The 27,870-nt window shown below is 44.7% G+C and overlaps 1 protein-coding gene across 4 annotated transcripts in view; it reads left to right on the forward strand.

Moving 5' to 3' along the window:
* Positions 1–773: 773 nt before the first annotated feature.
* Positions 774–27,870, forward strand: part of NFATC2 (nuclear factor of activated T cells 2) — a 90,881-nt gene continuing 63,784 nt past the window's right edge. For 3 of the 4 annotated variants that reach the window (XM_030503387.1, XM_030503386.1, XM_030503385.1), the window contains exons 1-4: positions 774–918; positions 9,183–10,209; positions 11,694–11,862; positions 27,335–27,537. In XM_030503387.1, coding sequence (XP_030359247.1) covers positions 774–918; positions 9,183–10,209; positions 11,694–11,862; positions 27,335–27,537 — 1,544 coding nt within the window. The remainder of the gene's footprint in view (positions 919–9,182; positions 10,210–11,693; positions 11,863–27,334; positions 27,538–27,870) is intronic. The other variant, XM_030503388.1, reaches the window with a different exon arrangement.

A 27,870-nucleotide genomic window follows, 5' to 3' on the forward strand; every position in this document is an offset into this window, starting at 1 on the left:
TTCAATTAAGAGAGGTTGGCCTGTGATTGCAGAATGAGACACACCCAAAAACCTGCCTGCTGCTGCCTTAGCAGCAGCCTGTGATGGAAGCAGGAGCACATGGTGTGGGACACATGAAGTCTGGAGAAGGCAAGGGTAGGACCCGGGCTGCCTGGAGCTTCTGGAGACCCTGGAAACCTCAACAGAAAGGAGCCCGACTGCTGAGGAGGAGACGGCTGTGTGCAAGCCAGCAAGTCAGGCTGGAGCTAGGGTAACAGGGCAGAGATACTCCCTGAACAGGGGATGATCTGGAGGTTCCCATCACTGTACAGCCCCGCTCTTCACTTGCCCCTTCCACTCCAGGCCCTCTCCTCCGCTCTCCCCACAAGACCCCTGCAGGCACCCCGGGGGGGACGCCCCTGTCCCGCGGGCTGCGGAGCCGGTGCGGCCCGGGCCGGGCTCCTCCTCCCGGGGGCGGCCCCGGCAGCAGGTGGCTGCTCGGGAGCAGGAAGCTGCCACCGCTCGTCGCGCCGGTCCCCTCGTGTTCCGCCGCCGGGGCTCCCCGCCCGCAGCCCCGCCGTCGGGGGCAGCTGCGCCCGCCTCGGCGACCCCCGGGAGACCTTCTTGCTTGTTTTCCCTCTTTGTTCCCTCTTTTTGCCTCCCCTCTAACTCCTCTCCACTTGCACTGGGAAGGATACCGGCGGGCTTCGCGGCGCCGGTCGCACTTCGGGCTCCTTTCGCAGCCGGCCGGCCCCGGGCGCTGCCCCGCCGCTGCCGGGCGGGCTGAGGCTGCCATGAGCGCCGCCGCCCAGGCCCCGGAGCCCGACCCGCAGGAGGGGGGCCCTGGGCATGGCCCGGGTGCGGCCGGGGAGGGCAGCCCGCAGGAGGAGTTTGACTTCTCCATTCTCTTCGACTACGACTACCTGAAGCCGATCGAAGGTTGGTGAGGAGCCGCCGCAGGAGCGGCCGCTGCTGCGCCCCGACGGGGCGGCGGAGCCGCCTCTGCCGGACCGAGCGGCTCCGGGGGCCGGGCCGGGCGCTGCCTGCGCCCTCCGGCAGCCCTTCGGAGGGCGGTGGAGAGCCGGGGTGCTGCCGGGGCCCAGCCCTGCCCGGGGCCAGCCCCGCCGCGTCCGCAGCCGGGCCTGTGCCTCGGCCTGGCTGCCGGCTCTGCCGGGTGCGGTGTGGTGCGGGGCCCGTGGTAGCCTGCAGGTGCTTGCGGACGGGCACCAGCACTGGCGGCAAGGGGCTCCATCGGATCATGGAGTATGTGAAAGCGGCCGTGGGGCCTTGCTGTGATGTACAGAGCCGTGCTCCCGGGTATGAGAGTGCAGCTCGGCTGGTCACCTTCTGATTGTCATCGTTATGGTAGAGGGTGTTCTGGAAGCTCAGAAAGGCAGCGTGAGCACCGGGGTTAGGAGCCCCGGGGAATTAGTTACCCGCAATGAGTCTGACCATTCCGCTTGGATGGCAAGGAGCTGCGGAGATATAGTCTCCAGTTTGGTACCCAACGCTATAAGCTTAAATTAAATTTAAAAAAAAGGAAAGACTTGCTGACTGTTCTCCTAGTTTTCTATGTTTATGCAAGTCTGTGATACTAAAACCACTGTGAGAAGTGTTCCCAGACTTCCTAAATGATAATTCTGTTGATGATACTAAAAAGTGATACTTTCTGTTTGATAAAATACAGATTTGTGTAAAGCAGGCAAAGCCAAAAGACAGAACCTAGAGGAAGGAATTGCTGGGATACTGTTTCCAAGATACATTGGTTTTGATTCTGCACAGTCAAGAGGTGGCATTTCTCTAGGGCATCTGAAGAAAGAGATGTTGTGTTCCTAGGGGACAGGGCAGGAGGGAACATATTAGGCCTGAATCATGGTATCATTAGTGAAATGGAGAGTTGTTACTGAGTTTTATTCTTTGTATACTTGTTTAAATATACAGGATGTGTACCAGCATCAAAGCTGAGTGAGGATGGTTAATGTCATCAAATGTACAGAGCTCAATTTTCTTTCAAGGTTTAATGTAGATCAAGCCATGCTGAAATAAATCCATGATGGGTAGAGGTCAGTGATTTTTAATGAAAATGCATTAAATCTTAGTGAAAGCTTCAGATACTGGGTTGGGTTGGTTTGGGGTTTTTTTCCACATCTTCATAGTAGAGACTACTATTGTGAAGCCTTAAGTGGGAAGTGCCACAGAATATAACAGTACGTAGGTGGGGGGTAGAAATTTTAATCTTCAAACCACATAAATGCAGAGCCGTATATGCTTGTTGTAGAAGTAACTTCCTTCTTGAGCCTGCTTTCTCCACATTTGAGTGACTGGAAACCATAATTAGTAGTAATTTTGTTTGTTCCAAAGATGGAAATCATTAGCATAAAAAAAAGAGAGATCACAACCATATATACTAGCATTGTAATCTGGAGAACATTCTCCCTCACTTTGAAAAGGCACCAGCTAGAGTCTGTAAGCAATCCAGCATACATCCGTGACCTTTAATGTACAAAAGATTAAAGCATGTTTACATGAGAACAGAAAATGTTCAAATCTTGAGAAAGGGCTTTATCCACATGCCGGTGGTAAATGATGCTCATTGTTCATGTGCAATTCTGGCCTTGTCTGAACTACAGTTGAGAAAACAAGTCCTTTTCAATGGAGGATTCAAAATGGAACCAAAACCATAGGGGTGTCTGTGGATCCCAGCACTTCAGTCTGGTTCCTGTATTCAAAGCCTGTTTGAAAGAGGCTCTGGTTTCCTCCATCCACTGCTCGTGACAAGTCCTGTAATAACAAATCTCTATAAACATGCTAAAAGTGATTTTTCAGGTTTTTTTTTTTAGTTAGTTTAAAAAAAAAAAGGAAATTCTGGAAATGGATTGGGATGAAAGTTTATTTCTGATAAATTTTTAAAAGGCTGGGATTTGGCACTGTCCACCTAAGCTTGTGTTTTAAAAGTAGGATCTATATCACAACTCGTTGCTATGGAAATGCCAGAAATATCCTTACTGAAAGCAGTTGGCATTCAGTAGTGCTTATGTGTGCCTGAGACAACAGGAACATGGACTGCCATAAAAGCAACAGGGGAAAAAAGAGTAAATAAAAAATCCTACAGTCAATATTATTGATATCAGATATTCCTCTCTAAGCTAGCCATTTCCAAAAGGAGGAGTGCTGTACAAAGTGCCATTTTCCATGTGCCTTTTACTTCTACCCTTACTAGCCAGACTTCAGTTAGCTATCATCTTCTCAGCTTTTGCAAATGAGAAACATCTGCCTTGAGCAGAGTGAAATCAGAGGCATGCCCAGGTGAACAGGCTTTGGGAGGCTTGGGGAAAGCAGGTGTCCTGCGTTGTTAGGGTGAAACTGTGATTTCACTTGGGCATTGAAGATGTTTTCTGTCTCCTTTGAAATAAAAAGTGTTAAAGGCATTCCCTAGAGAGATGTGTGTGGAGGTTTTGCTGGTGGTATCCCAAGTTTTAGCTCATGTCAAACTTGATAGGTGCTGAATATCCTCGTTTATCAGTGGAAAAGATTGATAGAAAGTTAATGAGCATTTGAACTAGCTCCTACAAATAGGACTTCCAGATGAGTAAGTTCTGATAACTGCTTTGTGTATTATACCATAATAACTGTTGTTGGCCACTATGAGAGGCAAAATACTGAAAAGCCAGACAACTGCTCTGCTTCAGCAGCTCATTTCATGTATTTTTGTGTTTGCTGTGGGATGATCCACTGATAGGTGAAGCTGCCACATAGTTTTTAATGTTTGAAGTTAACCCTTCTGAGAACTGATCCTCTGAGGTGTGCTTTGAAACTTAAAATCTATACAAAACCCATCTTTAAGAATCTAGACACCCTCCTGCCCTAAGACAACAGGTAAGAATGGAAATGGGAAAGAGTATTTTCTTGTAGGCTCAAGCCTTTGCTGTAGCTCAGCAGGCCTTTACATTGCATCTGGTGATATGAATCTGCAAGCTCTATGTATGTGTAATAGAGGGGAAGCAGGGAGCAGCCATAAATATTACTATTCCTCTAGATGCTTGTTTGTACATAGACAGGCTCCCAGGGATGTTGCCACGTCTTATAGGTGTCAAGCTCTGTATAATTTCCTTCATTCCTTCTTTTCCTTCCCAATGCAAAGCTATTAAAAGGAAAAAAATGCTTGCAGCCTGGTCCTGGTGACTGGCTTGCTAACACAGGAGGCAGTGTTCGGCAGTAGCCCTGCAGTGAAGAGACAAATATGCGCATGTAACAGAGAATACCAGATTTCACTCAGGAAACCAACTTTCACTTTGAGCTTCCAAGCAGCTAGTGTAAATAACAGACGACTTGGCTCTTGAAAAATGCAAAAAGCTCTGGACTGGCCCCTTTAAGTGACAATAAGCAAATTCATTAAAAACCATTGACTCTCATGCAAATAAGGAACTCCGTTCAGATCCCAGGAGCTGCACTGCAGCAAACGGATGTGAGGTCAAAACCGAACTTCTCCCCGTGCCCTCCCTTGGCTATCTTGAGCTTTTCCTAGATGATGATTTGTAGAAACCCATTGGGGAATGCAGTTGCTCGGGTGATCTGTTGTTCCCTAATTTCATGCTAATTGGCAAGGTCACATTTGGCTGACTGAAGGGCTTTGAAGTTACTGCTCAGTTTAACAAACAGCACAGGGTGGGCCCTTGCAAAGACGTGTGTGCACACACTGGTGTGTCCAGTCCAGCTTGGGGAGTCTCTGGAGCCCAGCAGGACCTGGCATGGGTTTTCCTTTCTGCCTTTCAGAGCTGTGTGAAAAGGAACTTTTGAATCAAAGGTGAAGTCCTTTGAAACTTAAATCCCTTGATCTTTCTCAGCCGAGTTTTGTCTCTCCTTGCTTATGGGCACTCAGGGCAGCCCTGAAAGCACGTACCCACCTGGGGAGGCTGCCCAGCCAGCAGATGGGTTGGTGGAGCTGCCTGCAGCTTTCATGAGCCTGTCTGTAGGAGCTGGTTTGCTGTTAGTTTACAACACAGTAACATGCAGAGCCCTGCCTCCCTTCCCTATTGTAGGGAGAGATGGTCTCGTGAGCTAGTAACTGGTTAAGGCTATGGAAAAAGCGGGGAATAAGAGTTGACTGCTTGCGAAGGATGCTAGGGGCTTCAATGGTCGTGGGACTTGGGTGATGCAGGGGAATAGGCAGTTTGCTGACAGTAAAGCAGACTGAGAACATGAGAAGGTGCCAGTGTTGTCTGGGTGTGAAGCTCACTTTCTTTTAAGCCCCTGTCAAACAAGAAGGATCTTTTGGTACTGAATCAGAGGATGATTCAGCAGTGAAACCTCTGGCTGGGAAATGCCTGGTTGAAGGGAGGCGGGGAAGTGATGTACTGCCTGTGCAGAGGGGTGTTTGGAGGAGCTGTGCTGGAACTGCTGTGCTGCTCACTGAAATGTCCATCAGAAGAGCAGTGGAGAGGATGGTCCTTTGCTGGAGTATTTCAGTCTGTGTTCTGGGATGCAATATATGGGAACAGACGAACCCTTGAAGGTTCATCTTGAAGGTGGTGCACCTAAGGTGCAAAGCTGTGTGGATGCCGAGAGGTACCAAGGTTTCAAAGCAGATTCAGTTCTTAAAAAAGACCTTTACTAGGCTGATCCATCATTTAATTATTCTCTTGCAAGGGGATGCAATGGCCTCTCATCTCCTTGGGGAGCCCAGCTACTGGGTGGCTGGGCTGCTCCCTGCCGTCTCCAGATGTGTGGCAGAGGGCCAGCCGTGTGTGGTCTGCTGCCCTCAGCTTCTGCCACCCTAACCATGCTCACTTTGGCAGCTCAGGGAGGAGCATGGGTATTGCTGGAGCCATCTGCCTGGAGCCATTCCTGTGCCCTGGGCTGCTCCACATTCCCACTGGTGTCTGAGGAGGGAAAGCACCTGGGCTGCAGGGGAGCAACCTCTTCTTGTCCTGTGTGCCTGTGTCCCACCTCTCAAAGGCAGGAGCTTGACGTTGTTTACAAAACCAAACTCCTGTGGTACTCACTTGGGGAAGCTGGGATGTTGGCTGTGGTCTGCTCCTTTCTCAAGCAGATTCCAAACACCACCCTGCCTTAGCCAAGTTGGCTGGGAATGGGGTATAGCTGGTCCCCTGCTATTGAAGCAAAAAGCAGAATTTCTCCCAATTTTGATGGAAGAACTGTTTATTTCTGGAGAGCAGCATTCGCCCCTTTTCCCTTCCCCAGTGAGGTCAGAGCCTTGCATTGTAGCATCACCGGCATTTCCATGGCTACAGACCTTGACGTTGCAGGCGTGGGCAATACTGCGCGGGACAGTGATTTCATTGTACCTCGAGCTCTGCAGGGCTGGGACTCTGTCAGGAGATCTCCCCAAACCCCTCAAGCCCCGGGTCCTGACGAAGCCGTGCCGATGAGTCAGGGCTGGCAGCCTCTCCCCTGCCCGAGACGCAGCCTCAGCTTCTGGGCATCTCTACCTGGCGCGGTTCCCCTGGCTCTCTTCAAACGAGCCGAGGTTTTCTTGTCTGCAGTCTTGCCCACATTCCTGTGCCGCTGCCTGCTCTATTGATAACTTGCCATGTGGGGGGAAACTAAATATTTTTGCTCTACAGAAGGCTGTGGGTGTTGTCTGCTTGGCACAGGATGCCTGCCTCACTCGCTGCCTGCGAGCACTCCAGCTCTGCACAGCCCGTAGAGCACTGCCCAGGAGCGCTGTGTGAAGGCAAGGGCATGTTGCAGCTTGTTGTTGTGCGTCAACATTGTTATAAATATCTGGAACATGAATCCTCCAGGAGGGTGAATGCCAGGGATGAAAGTGCTCCTTTAAACACAGTATTTCAGGGAAAAGCAAAGGAGATTTAGGTTATCTAAACCCCAATTTTTAATTGGCAGGAAGTGGGCGTGGTGGCATCTGTTGTTATTCAGAACACTTTAAAAATTACATGTGCACATACAAATATGTGTTTGCTTTTCCTGTACCCCTCAATACTAACTTACCCATGCTAGTTTTGCTCACAGTGTGTTGTGAGGAGTTTTAATTCTTTACCTCTTGAATGTGTATCTGGCATAGATAATGCGGTTTAACGTGTACAGTGAGAGCCGCTTTACTGTAGGTATGTTGAATGAGGAAGTGAAATGGTCACCTGTTCCTTGATGTGAAGCTGTTCAGAACTTTCCTGCAGTTGCTGGTCACTGTATAAACCCTGCCTCAAGTCCTGGCATGAAGCCTTGCTTGGCTTGATGCTGATTTTGCTCCCTTGCATCAGCTTAAATCAGAGTGTTTCTTCTAAAGGCAGTGAGAGTGATGTGTGTGGAGGGGTGTGTTGCTCTGTTGAGTCTGAAGGAGTGATGAGTTTAATTCAAAGTGAATTGTAGCATCAGTATCTAGGCTCGATGCGTCAGAGTTTGAGTGATGTGAATGACGCACTGTTCCTTTGAATGCCAAAGCTCTGATATCCGAGATCAACAATGCTAAAAATACATTCGGCTCAGAATTCAAGTTACTCGTTGCTGTTTTCCCATCCCCAAAACAGCTGTGTGCTGGGATTAAAAGCCAGAGGGAACCTTAAGAAATCTGCAAGCTCGACTCTCCCATTCATCTCCCATCCCGTCACATAGACACTCTGTGTGTTGGTTTGTTTGGTCGGCTGTCAGGGATTCCTGCTAAACACAAAGGCTCAGCAGTTCCTGTTACCTTTTTTCTTTTTGTGGAGTTTTCTCCAGGTTGTGCAAAACATTGAGCCCAAGAAAGTAGTAGTCAAAAATCAGTGGAGGATTTTGCTTTAACACTAGGAAGCATTTAAAACTGAAAATGAAGAGACCCCCCTGAAATTAAATCATAATCTCTCTGTATGTGAAAGTTTTACTACAAACCTTGGCTACCTTTACAGAAAGCACAGTCAGCTCCTTCCTGGCTTTATGAACAACATTATTTGCTCATGGGAAATACTGCCTCATGTAGTGTAGGAGTTAGAGAAAATGCTGGAACAGTTATTTAAATATTTAAATGAATCTCTGTCTATGAACCTACTGATGTGTGCCCAGGGGCGAGCAGATAGGCTGAATTAAACTGCAGAGCTGTTTCAGATATTTCCTGCTGGATACATTGAAATCTTTAAAACCGTATAAAAATCCTAATAATATTTTGATGCTTTTGTATAATGACAAATATTATTCAGCTCCCAGGCTGGGGAAGCTACAGGAGCTGATGCACATTGAGGGCTCTCTCCCGGGAATTATAATACGTGATATTACCCTGCTCTTTCGGATGCTGCTGGCATTAAGCACCCAATGGGGTGCTGGGACAAGATGCTGGTGGGAATTCTGTGTTGCCTAGATGCATCCCTGTGCTCTACAACACGGGGATAGTTTGCAAGACTGAGAATCTCTGAAAATTGAGTATTTTCTGCATCAGGAGTAAGTGTTGCACTGAACACTTACCTGTTACTGTGTAATTTATAATCCCTCTCTGGCCAAAACTTTCCTTCAGCTGAAATTGGAAAGTGATTGCCTGTAACCATGGGGCTGGATCCTTTCTATCTCCTCCTCTCTTTTCTAACAAATATTTGTGAATGTGTTTTCTCATCTGGTGCTTTCTCATGTGAAACCTGTCACCAAAACTCATTGACACGATACAGGGCCAAACAAATCATCACACAGAACTGACTTCTTAAATTAAGAGCTTGAGCTCAGCTTTGGTTTCATAAAGCCTTTTCTGGCTGGACTTTGCTGTGTAAGAAAAGCTCCCTTCACCAAAAGCTGTTCCTCAACTTTTTGGTTTTATATAGACCTCTTTGGAAGTGGTTTTGTGACGTGATGGTCTCAGTCCAGCTCCTAGTTGGCAAACGCTGACCAAAGTCACAACACCCCAATTGGCACTAAGTGGTATATTTGGCAGAAGGAGTAGGAAAGGCAGCATTGGAATGGATACAGAGGCCTAATCCTTCCGCATGATACCTCTAGCTCAGGGCTCAAGTAGTTGGAGCCCGGCTGGGCAATGTGGAGGTGTTTGCAGTGCTTCTGTCCATGCTGCATCTGCTCTGAGCACTTGAGCTTCCCTGGCTGTTAATCCAGTACTTTTCACAAGCATTAATAGCAGTTAAAGAGAATTAAACAAATATTTACCTAATATCAGATCACAACCAGTTTATAAATATGCATTTTTTTTAATCCATGATTGTTCGGCTTCTGTAATAATATTTATAGTCTTAAAGAGACCCTTCTTTTTCCAGAAGAACCGACTCCACATAAAACCAACAGCCCACCCTCTGGAGTTACATACGCTCATGATGTCCTGGACTGTGGCCTCAAGCCATGCCCCCTGCCTTTTTCTAGCCTTTCTGCAGATCCCATGGGCAGATATGGACAGCCAGATAGCATAGGGACAACACCTACACACCCTGCCAACGCTGCAGGGGCCTCTGCTCCGAGCCCTAGGATTGAAATTACTCCATATCATGAACTGATTCATTCAGGGGGTCCCTTCCGCAGCAGAGACACAGATGTTCTTTTGGTAGAACATCAGCCAAACTCAGCCACCACTAGCCCAAGGGTTACCCTGCCTGTCCCTGGCTTTGAGGGCTACAGAGAACCACTGTGTTTGAGCCCAGCTAGTAGCGGCTCCTCTGCAAGTTTCATTTCAGAGACAAATGTATCTCCTTGCACATCACCATGTGTTTCACCAAATAATGGTCCTAGTGATGACCTTTGTCCACAGTTTCAAAACATCCATACTCATTATTCTCCTAGAACCTCTCCAATAATGTCACCACGAACAAGCATCACGGAGGAAACCTGCTTGGGACGACATTCACCATCACCCTGTCCCAACTCAAGGTCTTCATCACCAGGTGCAAAACGGAGGTATTCTTGCACTGAGCTCTACAGTACTCAGCTGCCTTCCACTTCTCCACGACAGTCAAGGACCCCCTCTCCACAATCCTCTCCTCGCGTCCCCTTGAGAGAAGACAACTCTTCAGTTACTTACACGCAGTTGCCCAGCGCTCCGCTTTCCATGGATGCTATGAACAGCCTTCCTACGGATCCTTCCTGCGGTGTTCCCACAAAAATTTGGAAAACCAGCCCTGATCCTTCATCAATGCCTTCCCACAAAAACAGCATTCCATGTCACGTCTTTCAGACTGTTGACTTCCACGGGCCTTGCGAACAGGAAGACAGGAGAAACTCAGCCCCAGAATCAATTTTGTTGGTACCTCCATCCTGGACAAAGCAACTGGTGCCTGCAATACCAATCTGCAGGTATGTAATGCTTCTTGTGGCTGTGTGTTTTCTCATGGTGTGATGTCCTCTGTCATGTATGATGATCCCTAGGGAGTGTTTCCTTGGGCAGATCCTGCTGCAGACCAAAGCTAAGTGCTCAGGGACAGCACTGGTTATTGTAAGCCCAATCCATTTTGATTCTGAGACATGAAAGAATCTGAGTTTGGAAGCAATATCATCAAACTGTTCATTGATAGCACAGCATATAACAAATGCAAATTTCCAGGTTATTTGTCTAAAAAGCAGATTGCAAACAGCCTTTGACAAAAGCTGGATGCTCTCATTCCATCCTGCTGCTTTTAAAGAAAATGGTTTGATCTCTTTTCTAAAGTCAGAGAATGTCTCACAAATTTCAGTCAAGGATGAAAATACTTTAAATATTTCCTGATTCAAAATAGAGCATGCTGCTCCAAGTCAGACTGAGCATTTGGTCAACCCCAAGTGACTTACTGTTGGTTGTTAATTTGTTACTTGTCAGTTAACCCAAATCTCAGTCCTTGGCGCTACCCTCATCAGCTCCCTGCATTGACTGGCACTGGCGGCTGGACCCTGTGCTGTGTGTATCTGCCAGGATGGAGGTTGCCAAATATGTGACTCCACTTGCAGTCACCACTGGCACCCTGTCAGCCCTGCCATCCCACTCGGCAGCAAGGTTGTCCCCATGCTAATGTTACCCTGGGCTGCTCCAGACCTGCTGAACATAAATTGTGAGTGAAACAACAAGGGCTGTGACTGTCCTTGGCTTGTTAGATGGGTCCTGACAGCAGTTTGTACTCACAAGAGTTGTTTAAAATCCAGTGCAGGCTCTAGTTGGATATGTCAGTGTATGAATTTCATGTTATAAACTCTTGTATATTTTGGTAACAGTTAAGAATATTTAGCATTTCACTTGTGTGTATTTTAATATTTGTGGAAATCATAAGGATTATTAATTTACATAACTCGTAAGGATAAATGGAGTTACTATTTCATGACGTATGTGAAATGTGATCTTTTTCCAGAAGAAAAGCTGTAAATATAGAGAGGACATGTTTTATCAGTGCTGTAATGCTATAGGGAAAGAGAGAATGTTACATCTCTTTTGCGGTATCAGAAATTCTGTGATCAAAGTTTAAGATGCATAGCAAAAGCTAGATAAAAGAGGGGGATCTTTGAAAAAATATAACTGCTCAGATATTTCTATGGAAGAGATAGAAATATTCTTTTCTCTTCTACAAGGAGATGGGCCCACAGAAATTAATCCTGAATTAATCCTGTATTAATAATCCTGTATTAATCCTGAATTTTGACAGAATTTGTAATCAAGTGTCAGCAGGATAGCATCTTCCCATTGAAGTGAACAGCAGACCCCTAAATGTTTCAATGAGGGCAGCCCTGGTGTGGCACCTGGAGGCAGGAAGGGTCAGGGCTGTGAGAAATCAAGTGCTAAAGCATTTCAGCTGGTGTGGTCTCTCTTTGCCCAGCCTGCCCGTGCAGTCGCTCCCACCCCTCGAGTGGCCACTCTCCAGCCAGTCTGGCTCCTACGAGCTGCGGATCGAGGTGCAGCCAAAGCCTCACCACCGGGCACACTATGAGACGGAGGGAAGCAGGGGGGCTGTAAAGGCACCAACCGGAGGCCATCCCGTCGTCCAGGTAAGGGCCATAGAGGTTCCATAGAGGAACAGTGTGGGGTGAGTTGATTTCTGAAAGCTCGGGCCTGACCATGAAAGAGGAGGACCATGTGAACCTGGATGTGTTTGTAGATGTGCATAAAGTGTCTGAAGTTGAACTGTGGTGATGTTCTAGATGTTTGGAAAGTTGGTTTGGATTGATTAGCTTGTGAAGGCTCAGAAACTTAGGCAAAGTATTTGCCACCTTTTCTGGGCTGTATGTTAAACCTCCTGTGACCCACCCTGTTGTAAGATGCCCAGTTGTCCTGAATTCCAGCTGAGCCTGTTTTATCTTGATGAGACTCTTCTGTGTAAACTGGGGCTTTCTGTGAGGTGCAAAATGTACATCAACCTTGGCTTTCAGACTCAGTGTCTGTAGTAACCTACCAAACTCAGAGTAACTAGCAGATGGTGTTAGATCTGAGGTACCACGTCCTCCTGCTGGGGGTGAAGGAGGGGTTTGGAGCTGTGCTTCCTACAGAGCAAGTCCATGCGGCAGAGTTGCTACCTGTGTTTCTGCTTGTATCTAGCTTCTGCTGCTCTCCAGTCCATACAGCCAAACTGTACAAGACTCAAACACATTCTCTTGAAGTTTAAAGAAAGGCAAAGCAACCTTCATTACCCTCAATGGGAACTGGATTAGGAAGATATGGGTGTTAAACTGGAGTTTCTCTAGAGTTAACAGCTGCCTTTTGCTAGAAATGTCTTTCATGCATTTGCTTTTTCCTTAGTAATTTTCTTCTTTTTTTCCTGTCCTCTGGTTGCATGGTAGAACTTCTAATTTTAAGCCCATTTAAATTTAGGTCAGATAATGTCACCCATGTGTAATTCAAGCTCTCGGTATGTCCATTCCAGTCTAGTGCCTGGTTTATATGTAACTTGCTGATGTTGTGTCCCACCTTGCATGCAGTCCTGCTTGTCATCTGTGGTAACGCTGCCTTCTTTTGGTCCTGGATGTATCCCGCCAAGGGGAAACCTGTACTAGTGGTAGTAGCCATGTGATAAGGAGACAGCAGGACAAGGTAATTACATAGCAGTGGGGGTGATTTCAAGAACGACCTTTATAAAGCTGTAAATACAGAGAGGATGTATTTTGTCAGTGCTGTAATGCTATAGAGAAAGGGTGAATGAGCAGTTTAGGCAGGAGCTCTCTCATGATTTGGGCTGATGTCACTACAGAAACAGAATTTTACATGTCTTTTGAGGTATCATTTATATCGCTCTAAAGGGTCCAATTCTGGTCCTAGCTGTGCTTGTGAGAAGGGAAGTTGTCCTGCTGAAACCAGTGAACATAATCCAAGCTCACAGCAATGAAGGTAAGAAACTTTGGCCCTTTGCTGACCTGAGGGGTGGATGAGCTGGACCTGTTGTGGAGGGTGAATTTTCCTTCACCTTTCAAAGGGTAGTGTAAAATAATGGCCAAGTAGCTGCACCGTGGTCATGTGGGGCCACACCAGTCTTTTCACTCATTTCCTACTCATTTCCTCCTCATTTCAGCCAGTGCCAGTCGGGAAGGAAAGCCAGGCTTTTGGTCGGGGTTGCAAGGTGTCAGTGTGATACTGCTGGTAATGATACATGTCAGCTGTACAGCTCAGCTACAGCTTTCACCAAGCAAAGTGAGAGTGCATCCTACAGATGTTTCTGTCACACTCAGGGCTTGCTATAACAACTGTGAACCAGGAAAATGTTAAACTTTATGCTTAATTTTAAGCAGGTGATCAATATCACTAATTTCACTGGGTTGATTTGTGCTTAACTTCTAACATCTGTTAGATATTCCCCTGCAGGCTCACTCCCTTATAAAAATCAAGCCATAAACTGTTAAATTAATGAATTTGTTTACTTTGGTTGAGCTGGACTTACATGTATGGACTGGATAGTTGAGTAAAGGGTGCAGGATTATAATAAATAGCAATCACATTTGACATACCTTAATATATGCAATCTCTTTGGTTTATGAATCTGACAAACTCATAGCCTGCTTTGGTGTGTTTGAAGCTACGTGGATGTATGAACTATGTGGCTAATCAGCACTTGCTCTTTTCTCAGTTTGCTTACAAATACAGTATCACTTACCTTCCCAAGATATTCCTATCAACCGGATGTTTATTGCACTGAAGGAGTTTCTCATGACATGGGGAAATATAAGTGCTTTGTTTCCTTCCTGTAATCAATACCAATCAAAGAGGGATTATATTTTCTGTTGGGGACAGGAACTGATATTCCTAATTTTGTCATAATTTGCCATCAAGCTAAGGATCTTAAACTATAAATTCAATGGTCCACGTTAGTTTCCCAAGCAGATGTCTCTGCACAGCTGTGCCTGCATCTGGGGAAAATATGGATAGTTTCTTTATGAAGGTTTATTATAAACCTGGAAGTATTTGTCGGATTTGTATTCGCTTAACAAGGTTCATATGGGTGCCGAGCAATGAGATAGTTGCACCTGTATGGTTTATGACATCTGAAACTTGGGAAGGCTTGTAAAATCCAAAGCTTTCATGTCATAAGTCATTTGACTTCAAGTTTTCTTTTCTTTTTTTTTCCCCTTCTTTCCCCTCAATTTTAACTTTTGTTAACTGTCTTGAATCCAGTGCTGTCTCTTAGAAATTTGGACTTAGATATTGAGAAACCAAGCTTGCCCTAAGTAGAAGAAGCCCACCAAAGCAGTGGGATTTATACTAAGGCAGAATGTCCCATTCATGTCCCACACGTTTTACAACCACTTTTGATATACTGCTTTTCCACTATTTTGATTACCTTTTCTAAAATAGAATCTTCTAAAAAACCTTAACCCTCCATGTGAGTAGTTACCTAGCTGAAGTTCTGCAGGAAGAGATGCTGGCTAGTTTTTGCTGTGTAGTATTGGCCTGCATTACTTATTTTTTGTAAACTGCGTTTTGCATGCAAGTTTCTTCTTTTGAGTGCTCTGAAGCTACAGACCAGCAGAGCTCATCCTCCAGGCCTTATCTTGTGGTTTATCTTTCTGATGCTGCTTCCTCTTCTTCACGTGTCTAGCCCCGAGAGTTTGTGCTGAAGACTCTGCAGCAGTTGTGCAGTCCAAGTATGGCAGGAGAAGAGTCTGGTTAATCAAAACGTCTGGCTAGATGGGACACAGCAGAGGGCATTTACTTTTTGCCTGGGGAAGGAAGAGAGGAGTCATGCATGCCAGGGAATGTTCACACCATCTAAATCATAGACCATCTATAGTCACATGGAGAAGCTTAGGCTCCCAGTTTAGGTGTTCTGAGTCACTCTGCAGAGGAAACCAGCTTGCTGTTGACTGTAGAACTCAAGTTTCTATTTTAGGGATGTAAGTCGGATGCTACTGTGAGTATAACCGAGATGTGAAGTTATTGAGAACAGCAAAGAAATGCTGCATAGTAAGGACAAGGCTGAAGTTTGCATGCACCTAACATCTTGCAGGTCTACATGGTCACTGAGACCGCAGAGGAAGGGTAGGTGTGATTGGATTCCAGTTCTTTTTCATCAAAGTTGAGGGACAGCTGCTTATTTGCACCCAACCGCTCCAATCAAGGTTCTGGCAAAGACTGTTCATTAGGAAAGGCAGTGGCTGCTCCTGTGCAAAAACCTTATGGATATGATTGGGATAGAGGTGGCAATCCAAATACAAACCTAGCTTTGTCCAAGTTCACCCCTCTGGCAGCACGCCCTGCCCAGAGGGGTAAAAATATCCATCTTTGCATGCTTTTAGGCAAACATCTCCTAGGAAGGAATTGATATATTTGAATTCTGTTTGGGACAGGAAAGATGAACTAGATGATTCCTTGAGATCTCTCCCAGCATTATTTTCAATAATCCTTCTAGGAGCTCCCACTTCTTAAAAGGAAAGTAAAATTTTGGGGTTGATGGCATTGCTCAGTATCCTGTTGTCCAGGGTAAACAGGGCTTGTGGTAGCACTTGAGTAACAAGGTCTTTCACCTACTGCCCACAGGAAAATGTGGTGATAAAAACCTCTCTGCTGCAAGAGGAGACAGATTTTTCAGTTCTTCAGCAAAGGTTCTGCTGTCTTTAAGACAGTGATGAGAAGGAAAGACCTTTTCAGGTCAGGTAGCAAAGGTTGGGTCTAGGTGAGCTTCACCCCATGGTCAAGCAGTCTGTGGTCCCTTAAAAGCCATAAAAACATGATTTTAAAGATATTCATTAAACCTAGTGGTTCTGGCTTTGACCTACTACTTTGCATGAAGCCGCATTTTTTGCACAATTGTGTGATATTTCAGGGAGTTCTAAGCAGAACTCTTGTCCTTCCTTCAAGGGGAGTGGAAGGGGAAGGAAAAGCTTTTAGGGAAGATGAGCAGTTGATTTATGAAAGTGATTGTCCAGCTGTGCTCTGGCTAGTTGTTCTGTACTCGTTTTATTAGAAGTGGTTGCCTTTACTCATGTTGCAGCCCATGGGTATAAAGGGGGCAAGCCCATTTCACATCACAGTCTTCCCACATTCTGAAGTCATCTGGGGTCCTTGGAGATGATCAGTGTGAGATAAAAGTGTGATTAACTGCTGCCTTCACCTTGTGTAATTGAGATCAGTGACACAGGGCATCGATTTCAGATGTGCATCTGTCACAGGCTATAAAGAGACTGAGGTATACTTGTTAAAACTCTGTTTATGAGAACTCAGCTGAGTCTCAGGGTCAAAGGGTAAATATATGCTTTTTTGCTTTTTGTTTTTCTTATTTCTATTTTTTTCCCCAGCATCTGTGTTTGGGACTCACCTTGCTGTAAACAGTCCTTACAGAAGCTGGTGTTTTACACAGCTCTTCAGCACAGTAATTTCTAGGCATATTCTCAAAGGACTATGCCTAACTGGCATTTTTTTTTATTGCCATCTTATCAAGTCTTTCTCCTGATGTATTGATTTCCTAACTTATCTTTATAAAAGGCTCAAATACTTCTGAATGAAAACCAGCACATAAGTAATCAGTAACCCATTTGCATCTCTCTCTCACTTCAACCACATTATTAACTTGATCCTACATCAACAAACCCATTTTTTTTTTTTTCCCCACTGCTTGTGTCAGATAATCAAATCCATTCAGTACACCTGAGGCTGCAGTGTTCGAAAGTAGCTGAGGATGTTGGTCACTGGAGCCCCTGTTTTCCAAGGCAGAGCACTTTGCCTGGAGCACATCCTGCATCAGTGGCCCCTGACTTGAGGTGTGGAAAACCTCAGTTCTCAGCCAGAAAGGTTGCACCTTCCTGCAGCTGGAGGTTTGATGTGCTCAGGCATCCCAGCATAGAGCCAGTTGAGCCTGTGTCTGGGGTGAATATTATTCAGGACCTAAAGGCCTCCTGCCTTTAGGTGACAGCTCAGTGGTTTGGGGATTTCTCCAGGAAGCATCCCTGTGACCTGCCTCGGCTGCTGCTGCATTCTGGGGTCTTTGTTTAGTCAGATGTGATGGGCTAAACTGAGTAACAGGGCTGGAAGAGAGGAGGGAATGTTTCCTTCAAGTCAGAGCATCAGGGGCTCCTCCTTCCCCATTTCTGCCCTGCAGCAGGGGGAGGAGATATCGCAAGTGGACTGAGATTTTAGTCTCTGCCTGTTGCTGCTATCTTAAAATCAGCTGGGAGTTGTGTTTAGTCAAGAAAAGCCCTGCCAATGCAGATGTCTTGGATATCACTGTGGTCTTCAGTCTCTTCTGTTCTTGGCACACAAAACAGCAAAAGCTGTTGACAGTTTCTCTAACAGAGGTTCAGGAGCAGTAACCTCCAGCATGGCAGTAATGGGCAAACTGGACACAGTTGGCCTTCCACTGGCAGCAGTGAACAGGAAGAATTATGTCCTCACATGGGCTTAATTTCAAAAGGAAAGGAGAGGAGGTAATTTGCTCTGAGCTATCATCCTACTGCCATAATTGCATTTCCTTTACTAGCTTCATTGTAATAGTAAAAATTAAATGCATTACCCAGCTGCTTAACTTGGTACAACATCCAAACATAGACCAGGTCTACAAAACCCTGGTGCTCAAGTGGAGGGCAGCAGACGGCACAGGATACCCCTACCCAGCTCTTTCAAACAGGAAAGGTGTATGGAGGGGGGCTCCTGTCCAGCACAGCCACTCCAACTCTTTCCATGGGTTTTAACTTTTGAAATTGTAGTGACTTCCACTGCCTTTGTTTTTTATTTTATTTTTTTATTAAAAAGAAGCTGGAATAATAGAGTTGTCAATGGAGCACACAGGAGCTGCTTTACAATAACAAACGTATGTTCTACTTTCCTTTTATATTTGAATTTTGCCATGTGTGTTTTCTTGTGGTTTTGAAGTCAAAAGAGACATTGTTTTCTAGCCTAGGCTTCCCATGGGGCCCTGACTTCTAACTGTGTGTGATTTTCAACATTCAACTAATTCCTTTGTGTGTTAGTGAAACCAGAACCTTTGATGGAAACTCAAAACCAAATCACAGCTTGGTACCGTGATTCACACTCTCACAAGTTGGGCTGGGCTGGAGATGTGCTTCTGCTGCAACCCAAACCAGCCTGCCTGGGAAGACCTACTGTTAAGGGCATCAAGGGACTTGAGTTGGTCCTTTTCTGCCCATCTTCCTTACTCCCTCTGTTCAGCAAAGGGGAAGTCCAAGGTTTAGGATGAAGCTCTGTGCATTTGCAATTCCATGAGCAGGCTGTGCTGGACTTGCATGGTGGAGCAAGCTCGTGCTGTGCAACTAAGGCGAGAAGAGAACTGCTGGCTAACAGTGAGGATAATTAGCTACTGGGAGAATTTAACCGGAGATAAGTTGCATCTTCTCTTACTTAAAGTCTTTAAACTGGGTCTGCATCCCCCTGTGTGAAAAGATGCTGTCACCCAGATGTTATCGCTGAGCGAGTGCAGTTTGCCCCTAGGGGAAAGACAGGCAGGATCGCTCTGGGGTGTAGCTAGGGTGCAGAGCTGCAGGGCAGATGAGCAGTGAACCATGTACCTTGAGGGAGCAGTGGGATTTTCCCATGTGCCAAGCTGCTTTGAGTTAGAGGTGAGTGATAAGTTCTCACAGAAACTTTTGAGCCCATTTCAGAGTACATTGCTTTTGATGAAAGTAATTTTGGCAGAGGTGAGGGGAAGGAGAATATACCAACTAGCTTGAGGGTGATGCTTGTGCTATGCAGAAGGCTTGGGTTATTCTTTGGATTAGAAATATGCCTGGATTAGGCAGATGCAAGATTTAGGCTACTCCTTCATGTATGCTCTCACTGCAGGACTGTACATGAGAGAGTTAGTGTGCAGTAAAACAAAGTTGGAATTTATGGCTGTTTGCCATGAATGTAGATACTTCCAGTGCAGCAGTAACACTGACATAACTCATCCCATTCAGCATGCACTTGAGTATCTGCAGAGGTCCATGCAGGGTGGATAGTCTCCTGTAAACTCACATCTGAATTCTCTGTTCATGGATTTCACAATCCAGCTAAGCCTCTAGTTCCTCCCTCCCTCTCTCAAGACCAGTGTCTGTTGAATTGGAAGTGCCTCGTGCCAACTGGGGACTTGTACTTGGGTCTCCCATGTCCAGGGGAGTGTTGTGCTCGCTGGGCTAATGGCTGTTCATGGGAAAGGGACTGGACTCCTCCTCCTGCTGCTCCTCAGTGTAAATTTTCTAGGGTCTCTATTTCATTCTGAAACAACTGTTGAAACCCTGATGCTTCCAGCAGACCTGAGTTATTCTCCCTCTTGAGCATGCCTTGTGTTGTGGGTTTCAACATGAGGAAGAAATTGTGGAGGAGAGAGATTCCTGGGGCTTGCTTTTTTTTTCTTCTTTCTTTTTTCTTTTCTCTCCAAAATGCTTTTTGGCCTGGATTCTTTCCAAAATCTGGCTGACATTCAGTCAAATAGCCAGTGCTTGGGTATGGTTCCTGAACCCAAACCCGCCTCTCAGGGGGCTCAGCACTAAGCCCTGGCAGAGGGCTCAGCTCTGGGGATCTGGTTTAGTGAAGCCGTATCAATCATCTCAGGCTGAACTGAGTAACTGCAAGATGCTTTTGCTGCTGCTGCTGTCCCATCTTGCTCCTTGTCCTTGTGGTTGCTCTCAAGCTTTGTGCCACATCTTGGTTGCACAGTGTGATGCTGCTGGGGCTGTACGGTATTTTCACCCAGCTATGCAAACTTGATCTCTGAATCCCCATATCTGTACATGTGCAGATGTCAGATGCAGAGTGCTTTTTTTTAAAATTTCAGCCAGGGTAGTCAAAGCATCTTGAAAACAGGATCAACTCTTCAAAGGGGTAGGGAAACTGAGGCACAGAGAGGAAACAACTTGCTTATGTTGGAATGTGAGGTCGGTATCGGGACAGTCAGGAACAAAACCCCCAACTGCTTTCTCCCAAGAGCTGACATTGCCATCCAAGACCTGTATTTTAACCCCATCTGAAAGCAGAAATCCCAGTTAGGCGCTGGGAGTCTGGTTATCATTTACTGTAAGGAGCAGCAGAGCAAATGAGATTCAGTCCTTGGAATTTTGACAAAATTGTCACCAAAATAAGAAACACTTAAAATTGAGTATAATAAAAACTCATAATTTAGCAGAATCAGATGTTCAAAGGATTATCTTTGGAGGCCTTTTTAGACTGCTTTGGTAAGAACCAAGACAGAGATTTCCTTCTGGTTTGCGTTCTTTTGCTGTGTCCCAACTACATTAAATTGAACAAAAACATGTGACAAGATTCAACTTTGTTGCTCAATGTCAGCTCTAACTGAAGCAGGCAGGCAAACTGCTACATGATACAGTGTCTGGATGAGGTCTTTGTCTTAATTACTGACAGCTATTGATATACCACTCTCCCTGAGACAATACAGTGAAGTTTTCTATCTTGGTAGGAATATTGTTGAGTAAAGATCTCCCTAAAAGATGTTTGAAATTGCTGCAATCAAAGGGTATTAATGATGAGTATTAATGATCAAATCTAAGATGCAAAGTTGCTTCCACTAGGAAGGGAGCAGAGAGGCATGACAGCAACACTGGGCTAAGCTGGGGCACATCTTCTGGTCTGCTGTCTGAAAATGCTTTCTGGCGTGGAAAACAGCCTCGGGGCTGATGAAGAGTCCAAGCAGGGCAATAGTTTGTGGTGTCAAAAGCTTTGAGGCACGGGTTTAACTCTGCAACCTCTGTAGAGGAAGGTGGGCGTTGCGTGAGCTGGGGCTCCTTGCTAGGGCAGCAGTGCCGCAACCACGTGCCACTCCTGGTGAGCCGTTCAGTGCTTTCTTATCTCCTTGTGTACAGCAGGAAAAGGGAAGCAGTAGGAGGAAGCGATTTCTCACGCGGCTTTGTATTTGCTTCTAATTAAACATTGCTGGTCAAGCTCTCTTTTCCCACTTTTCACTACTGGCCAGGGATGGTCCATCTGAATCACCCCAGCGGCTGTTCTCAAAGCTGACCACACACATGCACGCCCAGTCTGGGGGGAAGCTGGAGTGACTTCCACAGGGAGATAGCAAGTAATATACAGCAGTTAATGGAGTAAGCCTCATGTTACAGTGAGCTGAAGCAAGCAAGAGAGCTGATTACTTTCAAGCAAATAAAATCACCAAGACTAGAGAATTCATTCCCCAATTTTATACTTTCCTTCTGGCAGTAGCTTGCGTTGTCTAGACAGGAAGATGTGTGCAATCAACTTTAAAGATGCAGCTTTATACCTCCCAGGGGAGAAAAACCTAAATTCCTGACAGGCACAGCTCTTTTGGGATGAATGGGAAACAAATTACTCCTTTCTCTTTAAGGAAATCAGCCTCTGTATTACACAGGTTCTTGTTGAGGTTCTTCAAAGGTGCCTGTAAGATTTGCAGATGCTCCTGCTTTTGTCTTGCAAAGCCCAACACTGTTTGCATGTGGACTTTTACATGTGCAATACTCAAACTAGAAATCCCCAAGAAAATTTGGCTCTGAAACCTGTCGATTGAAAAGGCAAAGGCAGAAACTTGCAATACTAGTGGAAGCTGAGGTGCTGTGGCTGGTGAGATGTGTTATCACGTGTTCCTGCTGTTTGCAGAATGAGGTCAACAATGCCTGCAGCAAGACAGAGCATAGGGGGACAGAGACCTCTGGTTTCTCACTGCCCGTCCCCTGTGGGAACCAGCAAATCACTGCACCTCTCTGCCCTTGCTTCCCCATTTAAGAATATATAGTTATCTTACTTATCTCCTGTGAATCCTCCTTTCTCTTACTAATAACGTAATTCTATATGAAATATAATACCATTTAAATTCAACTAAACGTGTCCAAGATTCAAAGATCCAAATTCTGAAAGTTTTACTAAATTCCCTCTGTATATGCATATGTTGTATCTACAGGTGCCCACCTACAGAATCTTTGAGGAATTAGCCTCTTTCTGACTGTGCTGTCAACTAATCACTTGGTTACCAGACAACATAACTAAGCAGTGTTGCAGGCTTCACTTGTGCGAAGGGATTTGCTGTTCATGCAGCCTTGTGTTTTTAAACCCCATAGACAGAGGCAGTGCCAGCTGCGTGGATGCAGGGTTTGGTTTATCTCAACACTGGGATAGGGACTGATTTAGATGTGAATTTTAAACTCTGGCTTTAAGGGCTTGTGCATTTGGAGCTGGGGTCTTGGTTTGTAAGAAGAACTCAGTTTTGAAATAGTACAGGATTAAAAAAAGGTGTTGTTTCATATGCTTAATGTGTGGTCTCGATGGCTGCGGTTGCTGGTACCATCATAGGAGTTGTGTTCAGGGGTGTAACTGGACTGCCAATACACAGCAGCTAAATTTTTTGCATGCAGAATTACACACGTGCCATTCCTGAAAATGGCACTTAAATACCCCCCTCTCACAAATTTGACTGGTATTGATCCACAGATGGAGTGCAGAATGAATGAATTTTATTTATGCAGAGGTGAGCCAATGATTTTCATCATGCCACACATTTCCATTTTGTTTAGAAACCAAATTGTAGCAGCAAACCAAACAAGAAAAGTCTCCTTGTTTTCTGAATGATGTTATTTGTTTATCTGCCAAAGTGCTTTGCATTTCCTCAGGTCACAGACCGGCCCATGTCTGGCTACGTTAATATTATAAGAGTTAAGCAAAAGCAAAGTTGAAGAAAAATCTTTCGACTGAAAGAAATAGAATCTTAAAATCCCAAAATAGAGTATGGAAAGGTACACATCATGTCTGGCTTCTCTTTCCCCTTGTGGCAAATGTGACTCAAAGGAGTTGGGTTTTTTCCAGCTCGATCTGTATACAGTTTGGGGGAGTTTTATTGTGAATAGGTCACCTTATAATACACAAAAATATTTCCTCCCAGAGTTCTGTATTCATAAATCTTTCTCGATTCTCACTCTCTAGAAACTGAAATCCAGATGATCTTGTTTTCTTCATGGAAAGAAGAGTGAAAAAGAGTAAAGGAACACCTTGGTGTGGGGCTGGTCCCCTGTTCTTGTCTGTGCTGCATCTCCTGTTGCAGCTCCCCTCAGGCAGCTGCAGGGCGAGCTGCTGTCCCCCTTCCATCAGATGAGCAGAGGAGTAGGACTGAAAAACTGAGACTTTAGAGCACTTGGTTGTTGCTAAAGGAAGGAAAAAAAGAATTTCAGAGTTGTTATTTTAAAAGTGTTTTCAGTCTTCACTTCTCTGTAGGATTCTTTAAGGGTCACTTTTACTCCTTCTTTGCTCTGCCAAAGAACAGATTGGCATTATGGTTAAATACTAAAGCAGCTGCCTACCATAGTGGAGGTGTTTATTGAGAGTACCCGTCTCTTGTAGTTCAGTTTTGAGGGGAGACATATATCTGAAACCTGACTTTAATGTGTTCTTTCATTCTAGTTCATGATAATTTTCTTTTTCTATATAAGAATGCAGCACAAAACATTAATTAATTTCTGTCCCTGCACAGTAGGGTTAGCATCACTGTAACACAGATAAACAGAGAGGTTGAATGACATGACCAAAGCTATGTAGTAAATTGGTTGCAGAGCTGAGTGTAAAACTGGTTTTAAAGTTCCTGGAGCATTACTGTGGGTTGTCCATCTTTGTCTTTTGTTCCTAAGTCATCCTGATGAGTTCTTAGCAAGTAAAAAGTAGATGGAAATGCTTATGGTAAATGATCACCTATATTATCCTTTAAAACTTAATCGATTAGCTCAAGATAAGGACACACCCTTTTATTATGGGAATGCTTGACACTTTCACATATATTTTGCTCTTTGTATTTCATTTTATAAAGATATTTTGATTTTACAGTGAAGTCATCCCAAAGCATTGCCATAATGCCATAAATTACCAAATAATTATATTACTTTCTTCCACTGATCAAACAATTTATTTCAAATCTGGTCCTCTGGAGGACCAGAAATCCTTTTACTACGTGTTTTATACCCCTTTGTCCAGCAGATGAAACAAACATTGCCATATGAACATGCAATCAATTCCTCTCTTCATTAAGTATGTATACATTTATACAGACACACACTCACGCACATATGTATTATTAGAAGACCATGAGTATTTTTGCCTTGGGAACTCATTCTATACATGAGCAAACACCACTCAAAATTACTTTTAAAGGTGGCCAGTATTAAAAACTGTGTATGTAGCCAGTTCTGTTATAGCTGCTACTGACTATGCTCACTGGGGGCAAATTTTCCTTTGTAATTTATTATCTGTTTTCCTCCATTCCAGTCTCTCACCTATAACTCTGGGATTTTGCTCTGCCAGGAGAGAGGGTAGAGTGAAAACTGCTTTGCTGTCACTGTAATAGATGTTCCAGCCCAAAGGATCCTCTCGTCATCTTAGCTGGATCCTCAAAGAACTACTCTGTCAGGCATGACAATAAACATGCTCAGTACCTAAAAACTACTCTTTTCTCCTTCCTCTCCCCTTGTAAAGACAAAATGGCTTTTGCTCATACAATGGCTTTTTATTGAAGGCCAGGAAATCTTGGATTTTGAAAGTACCATGCTTAGGATGAGTTTTCAGTATGGCTCCCAGAGGACCTGGGCTTAATGTGCCTCCATGGATAAACAGGGGGTGATTCTTGCATTCATGCCTCTTCCAAGTAGATCTATCATTCTGACCTCTGTTGCCTTTAATCTTCCATACACTCTATACATTTTTAAATCTCCCTATGGCTGCCATTGTATATATCACATTTTTGGCAATGTTGCATCTCCAATACCAACCCTTGTGCTTGCAGTCCGGCTCCGCTCCTCCAGCTCACTCGCAGAGCCAACTGGCATGTCTGCACAAAGCCTCATACCCTATTTTCCCTCTTCACAATCTCCTGAAGTGCTGTGTGAATGAGTTATCGTAGGTGTCTGAGCTGCGGCCGGGCTGAATTCTGTAATTCTTTCTTGCACAACTCGCACTTAAGGCCTGTTGACTTCAATGGGGCTATTCATGTAAGCGGAGGCTGCAAATTTGGGCCCTTGGGTTGTAGGGTCTCTGGGGCATAGACCCTGTCTTTGTATGCCTTGCAAATATGTGCTAGATGAGTAATGATAGCTCAGAAGAGTGAGTGTCGCTCTACATTTGCCATACTGGAGGAAGGTTGCCAGGATTGCACTGATGCTGCATGTGGTCCCCTTCCAGGGGGGAATTAATCCTTCTATGCAAAGATACCTCCTGCTGACTGGTGAAAAGAAAAAAAAAAAAACTGGTTTAGCCATGAATACCATTAGCTTAATCTTCTTTTTCTCTGATCTTCCAGTGCTATTTGTTTTATATGGCTTCATCAAGGTTTTGTATGTGGACAGAGTAATTGAAAACAAATTTAGCATGTCTCAGACCATAAAGTTCCCTTTCAGCTAGATCACTGGCTGTGTGGTAGATAAATGTCTGGTTTTCATTTTTGGTTATGTGAGAAATTTAAAATGGTTTGATTTGTAATTTTGAATGTTAATATAGAAGGAGAAATTTCCTCGTCTCCTGGCCTACGGAGGCATTCTGGCTTTCTTGCTTCTCTTGCAGCAAATGCTTTTTATAAAAAAGGTTATTTAGTAAAGAAGAGTCTGTTTATGTCCTTGAACCCTAGAGGCCCCAATCTCTAAGGTCAACTAAGACCTCCTTGTGCCATACAGTCACAGAGCAAAAATGCCATCTCTACCTGTACAGATGGTATTTTAATGCAGTGCAAGAGGGATGGCTGAAGGTGAACCAGCAACTGGAGGAAGGATGAGTTTCTAAGAGCAGTGAATCAACACCAGTCCACATAAGTGATTTCAGGAGAACAAGAACATATTTCCTGTTAATAGTACTTAAGAATTCTGCAGACGGGGATCTGTAGGGTGAAGATGTAGGTACTAAAAGGGAACATCCTCCCTGGGCAGAGAGGCAAAAAATGCAATGCTGTGAGTATTGAAGAAGTTGATGCTGGTGTTTAGGACTGGATTTAGAAAATTTGGGAAGAAGTGTTGATAACTGGGTAGAAGATGAGATGTGAGGGGGTGAAAAGATGAGCAGAACTTTGAAGATGAAGGCAGGCAGTTTATGTCTCGTATGAGGGAGACAGGAAGCGGGAGAGATGAGAAGCTCAGTGACTTGAGCAAAGTTGTGTTGGAACCACAATCCTCCTAGCTGGGTTTGAAACGGATATGAGCTGGGGCAAAATTGCATGTGCCAAGGCCAGAGAAAGGGATGTGGCAGGGATCATTAATTTCTGAAATGTTTATACATTGTTTAACATTTCAGTTCTCAAAATCACAGGCACATTTGCTATAGATAAGGGGGAATAAATGTTATTTGTTTTGACTGGAGTTGAAGTAGGAATCAGAAGCTGAGCTGAGGCAAAGTCATTTTACTGAATATTAGGCTGGACGGAAAGTAGGGTTTGCAAGTTGAGTGTCACATAGGGACTGACTTAAAGCCCCCTATATCAGTAGGCATCTTCTATTAGCTTTAATATGGTCTGGAGAGGGTGCATATGGGAGTGCATATGCATATGCATATGGTGCATATGCATATAAATGCAAGCCAGACACTTCTGTCCTTGCTGTGTTTCCTGCTGATAGGAAGCAGGAATTGCTGCCCAAGGCTGCAGGTGCAGGGAGTCAACACAGCTTTGCAGTTTTATCCATCCTGCAGAGAAAAATCTTTTGAACCTCATTTAGGAATCAGTTACTGCAAATTACTCAAGCGTACTCAAAAATGTATTTTTTGAGGGGATTTATCAACCTGTTTTGGACACAACCAACAAATTTCTGGTAATCAAGAGCTTGTCTGAAATTTTTTCTTCTTGATACATTCTTTTCTTTTTCTTCTTGATATTTAATATAATAACCATTAATTGCATGTTTTCCATTATCTCCTTTCCCTATGTATCCTGGACTCCAACAAATACTCTTACAGGATGTCTGTCTCTGAGAGCAGGAGAGTCTGTACTACAGATATCTTTATGTTTATCTCCATATCTGTCTATATGTCTGTAGATAATTTGGTTTCCTGACATGAAGGCATTGCAAGCCCTGTGTGTGATAATAGATTTTTTTAATGTCTTGCCAGCTTCACGGTTACATGGAGAACAAACCCTTGGGCCTTCAGATCTTCATTGGGACAGCAGATGAAAGGATACTTAAACCTCACGCTTTCTATCAAGTCCATCGCATAACGGGAAAAACCGTCACCACCACCAGCTATGAAAAAATCATTGGCAACACCAAAGTTTTAGAGATCCCATTGGAACCAAAAAACAACATGAAAGCAACGTAAGCACTTTTTATTAGCAAAGTTGAGGAGGATTAAATTGGCATGTGAAGTTCCTTCTCCTTAGAAAGGAGTCACTTAAATGAATAACGATGCCTGCTCTGGAGGGACTCTCCTTTCCAAAGCACTGGTATGATATATGAGTGTAAGACTCATTTTAAAAGCACATGAGCAGCAGTTACAAGCACCTGGGTTAAAGCTGCTTAAAGAGTTACCAGTCATCAGCTGACGATGCAGGTATTTTTGCTCTTAACACCAATTGACAGAGTGACTGTATTGTAATCATGTGTCATCTTGAAAGTTAGAATGGGTTTATAGCGCACCAAGGAAAACAA

This window comes from Strigops habroptila, chromosome 13 (genome assembly GCF_004027225.2).
Source record: "Strigops habroptila isolate Jane chromosome 13, bStrHab1.2.pri, whole genome shotgun sequence".
NCBI lineage: Eukaryota > Metazoa > Chordata > Aves > Psittaciformes > Psittacidae > Strigops > Strigops habroptila.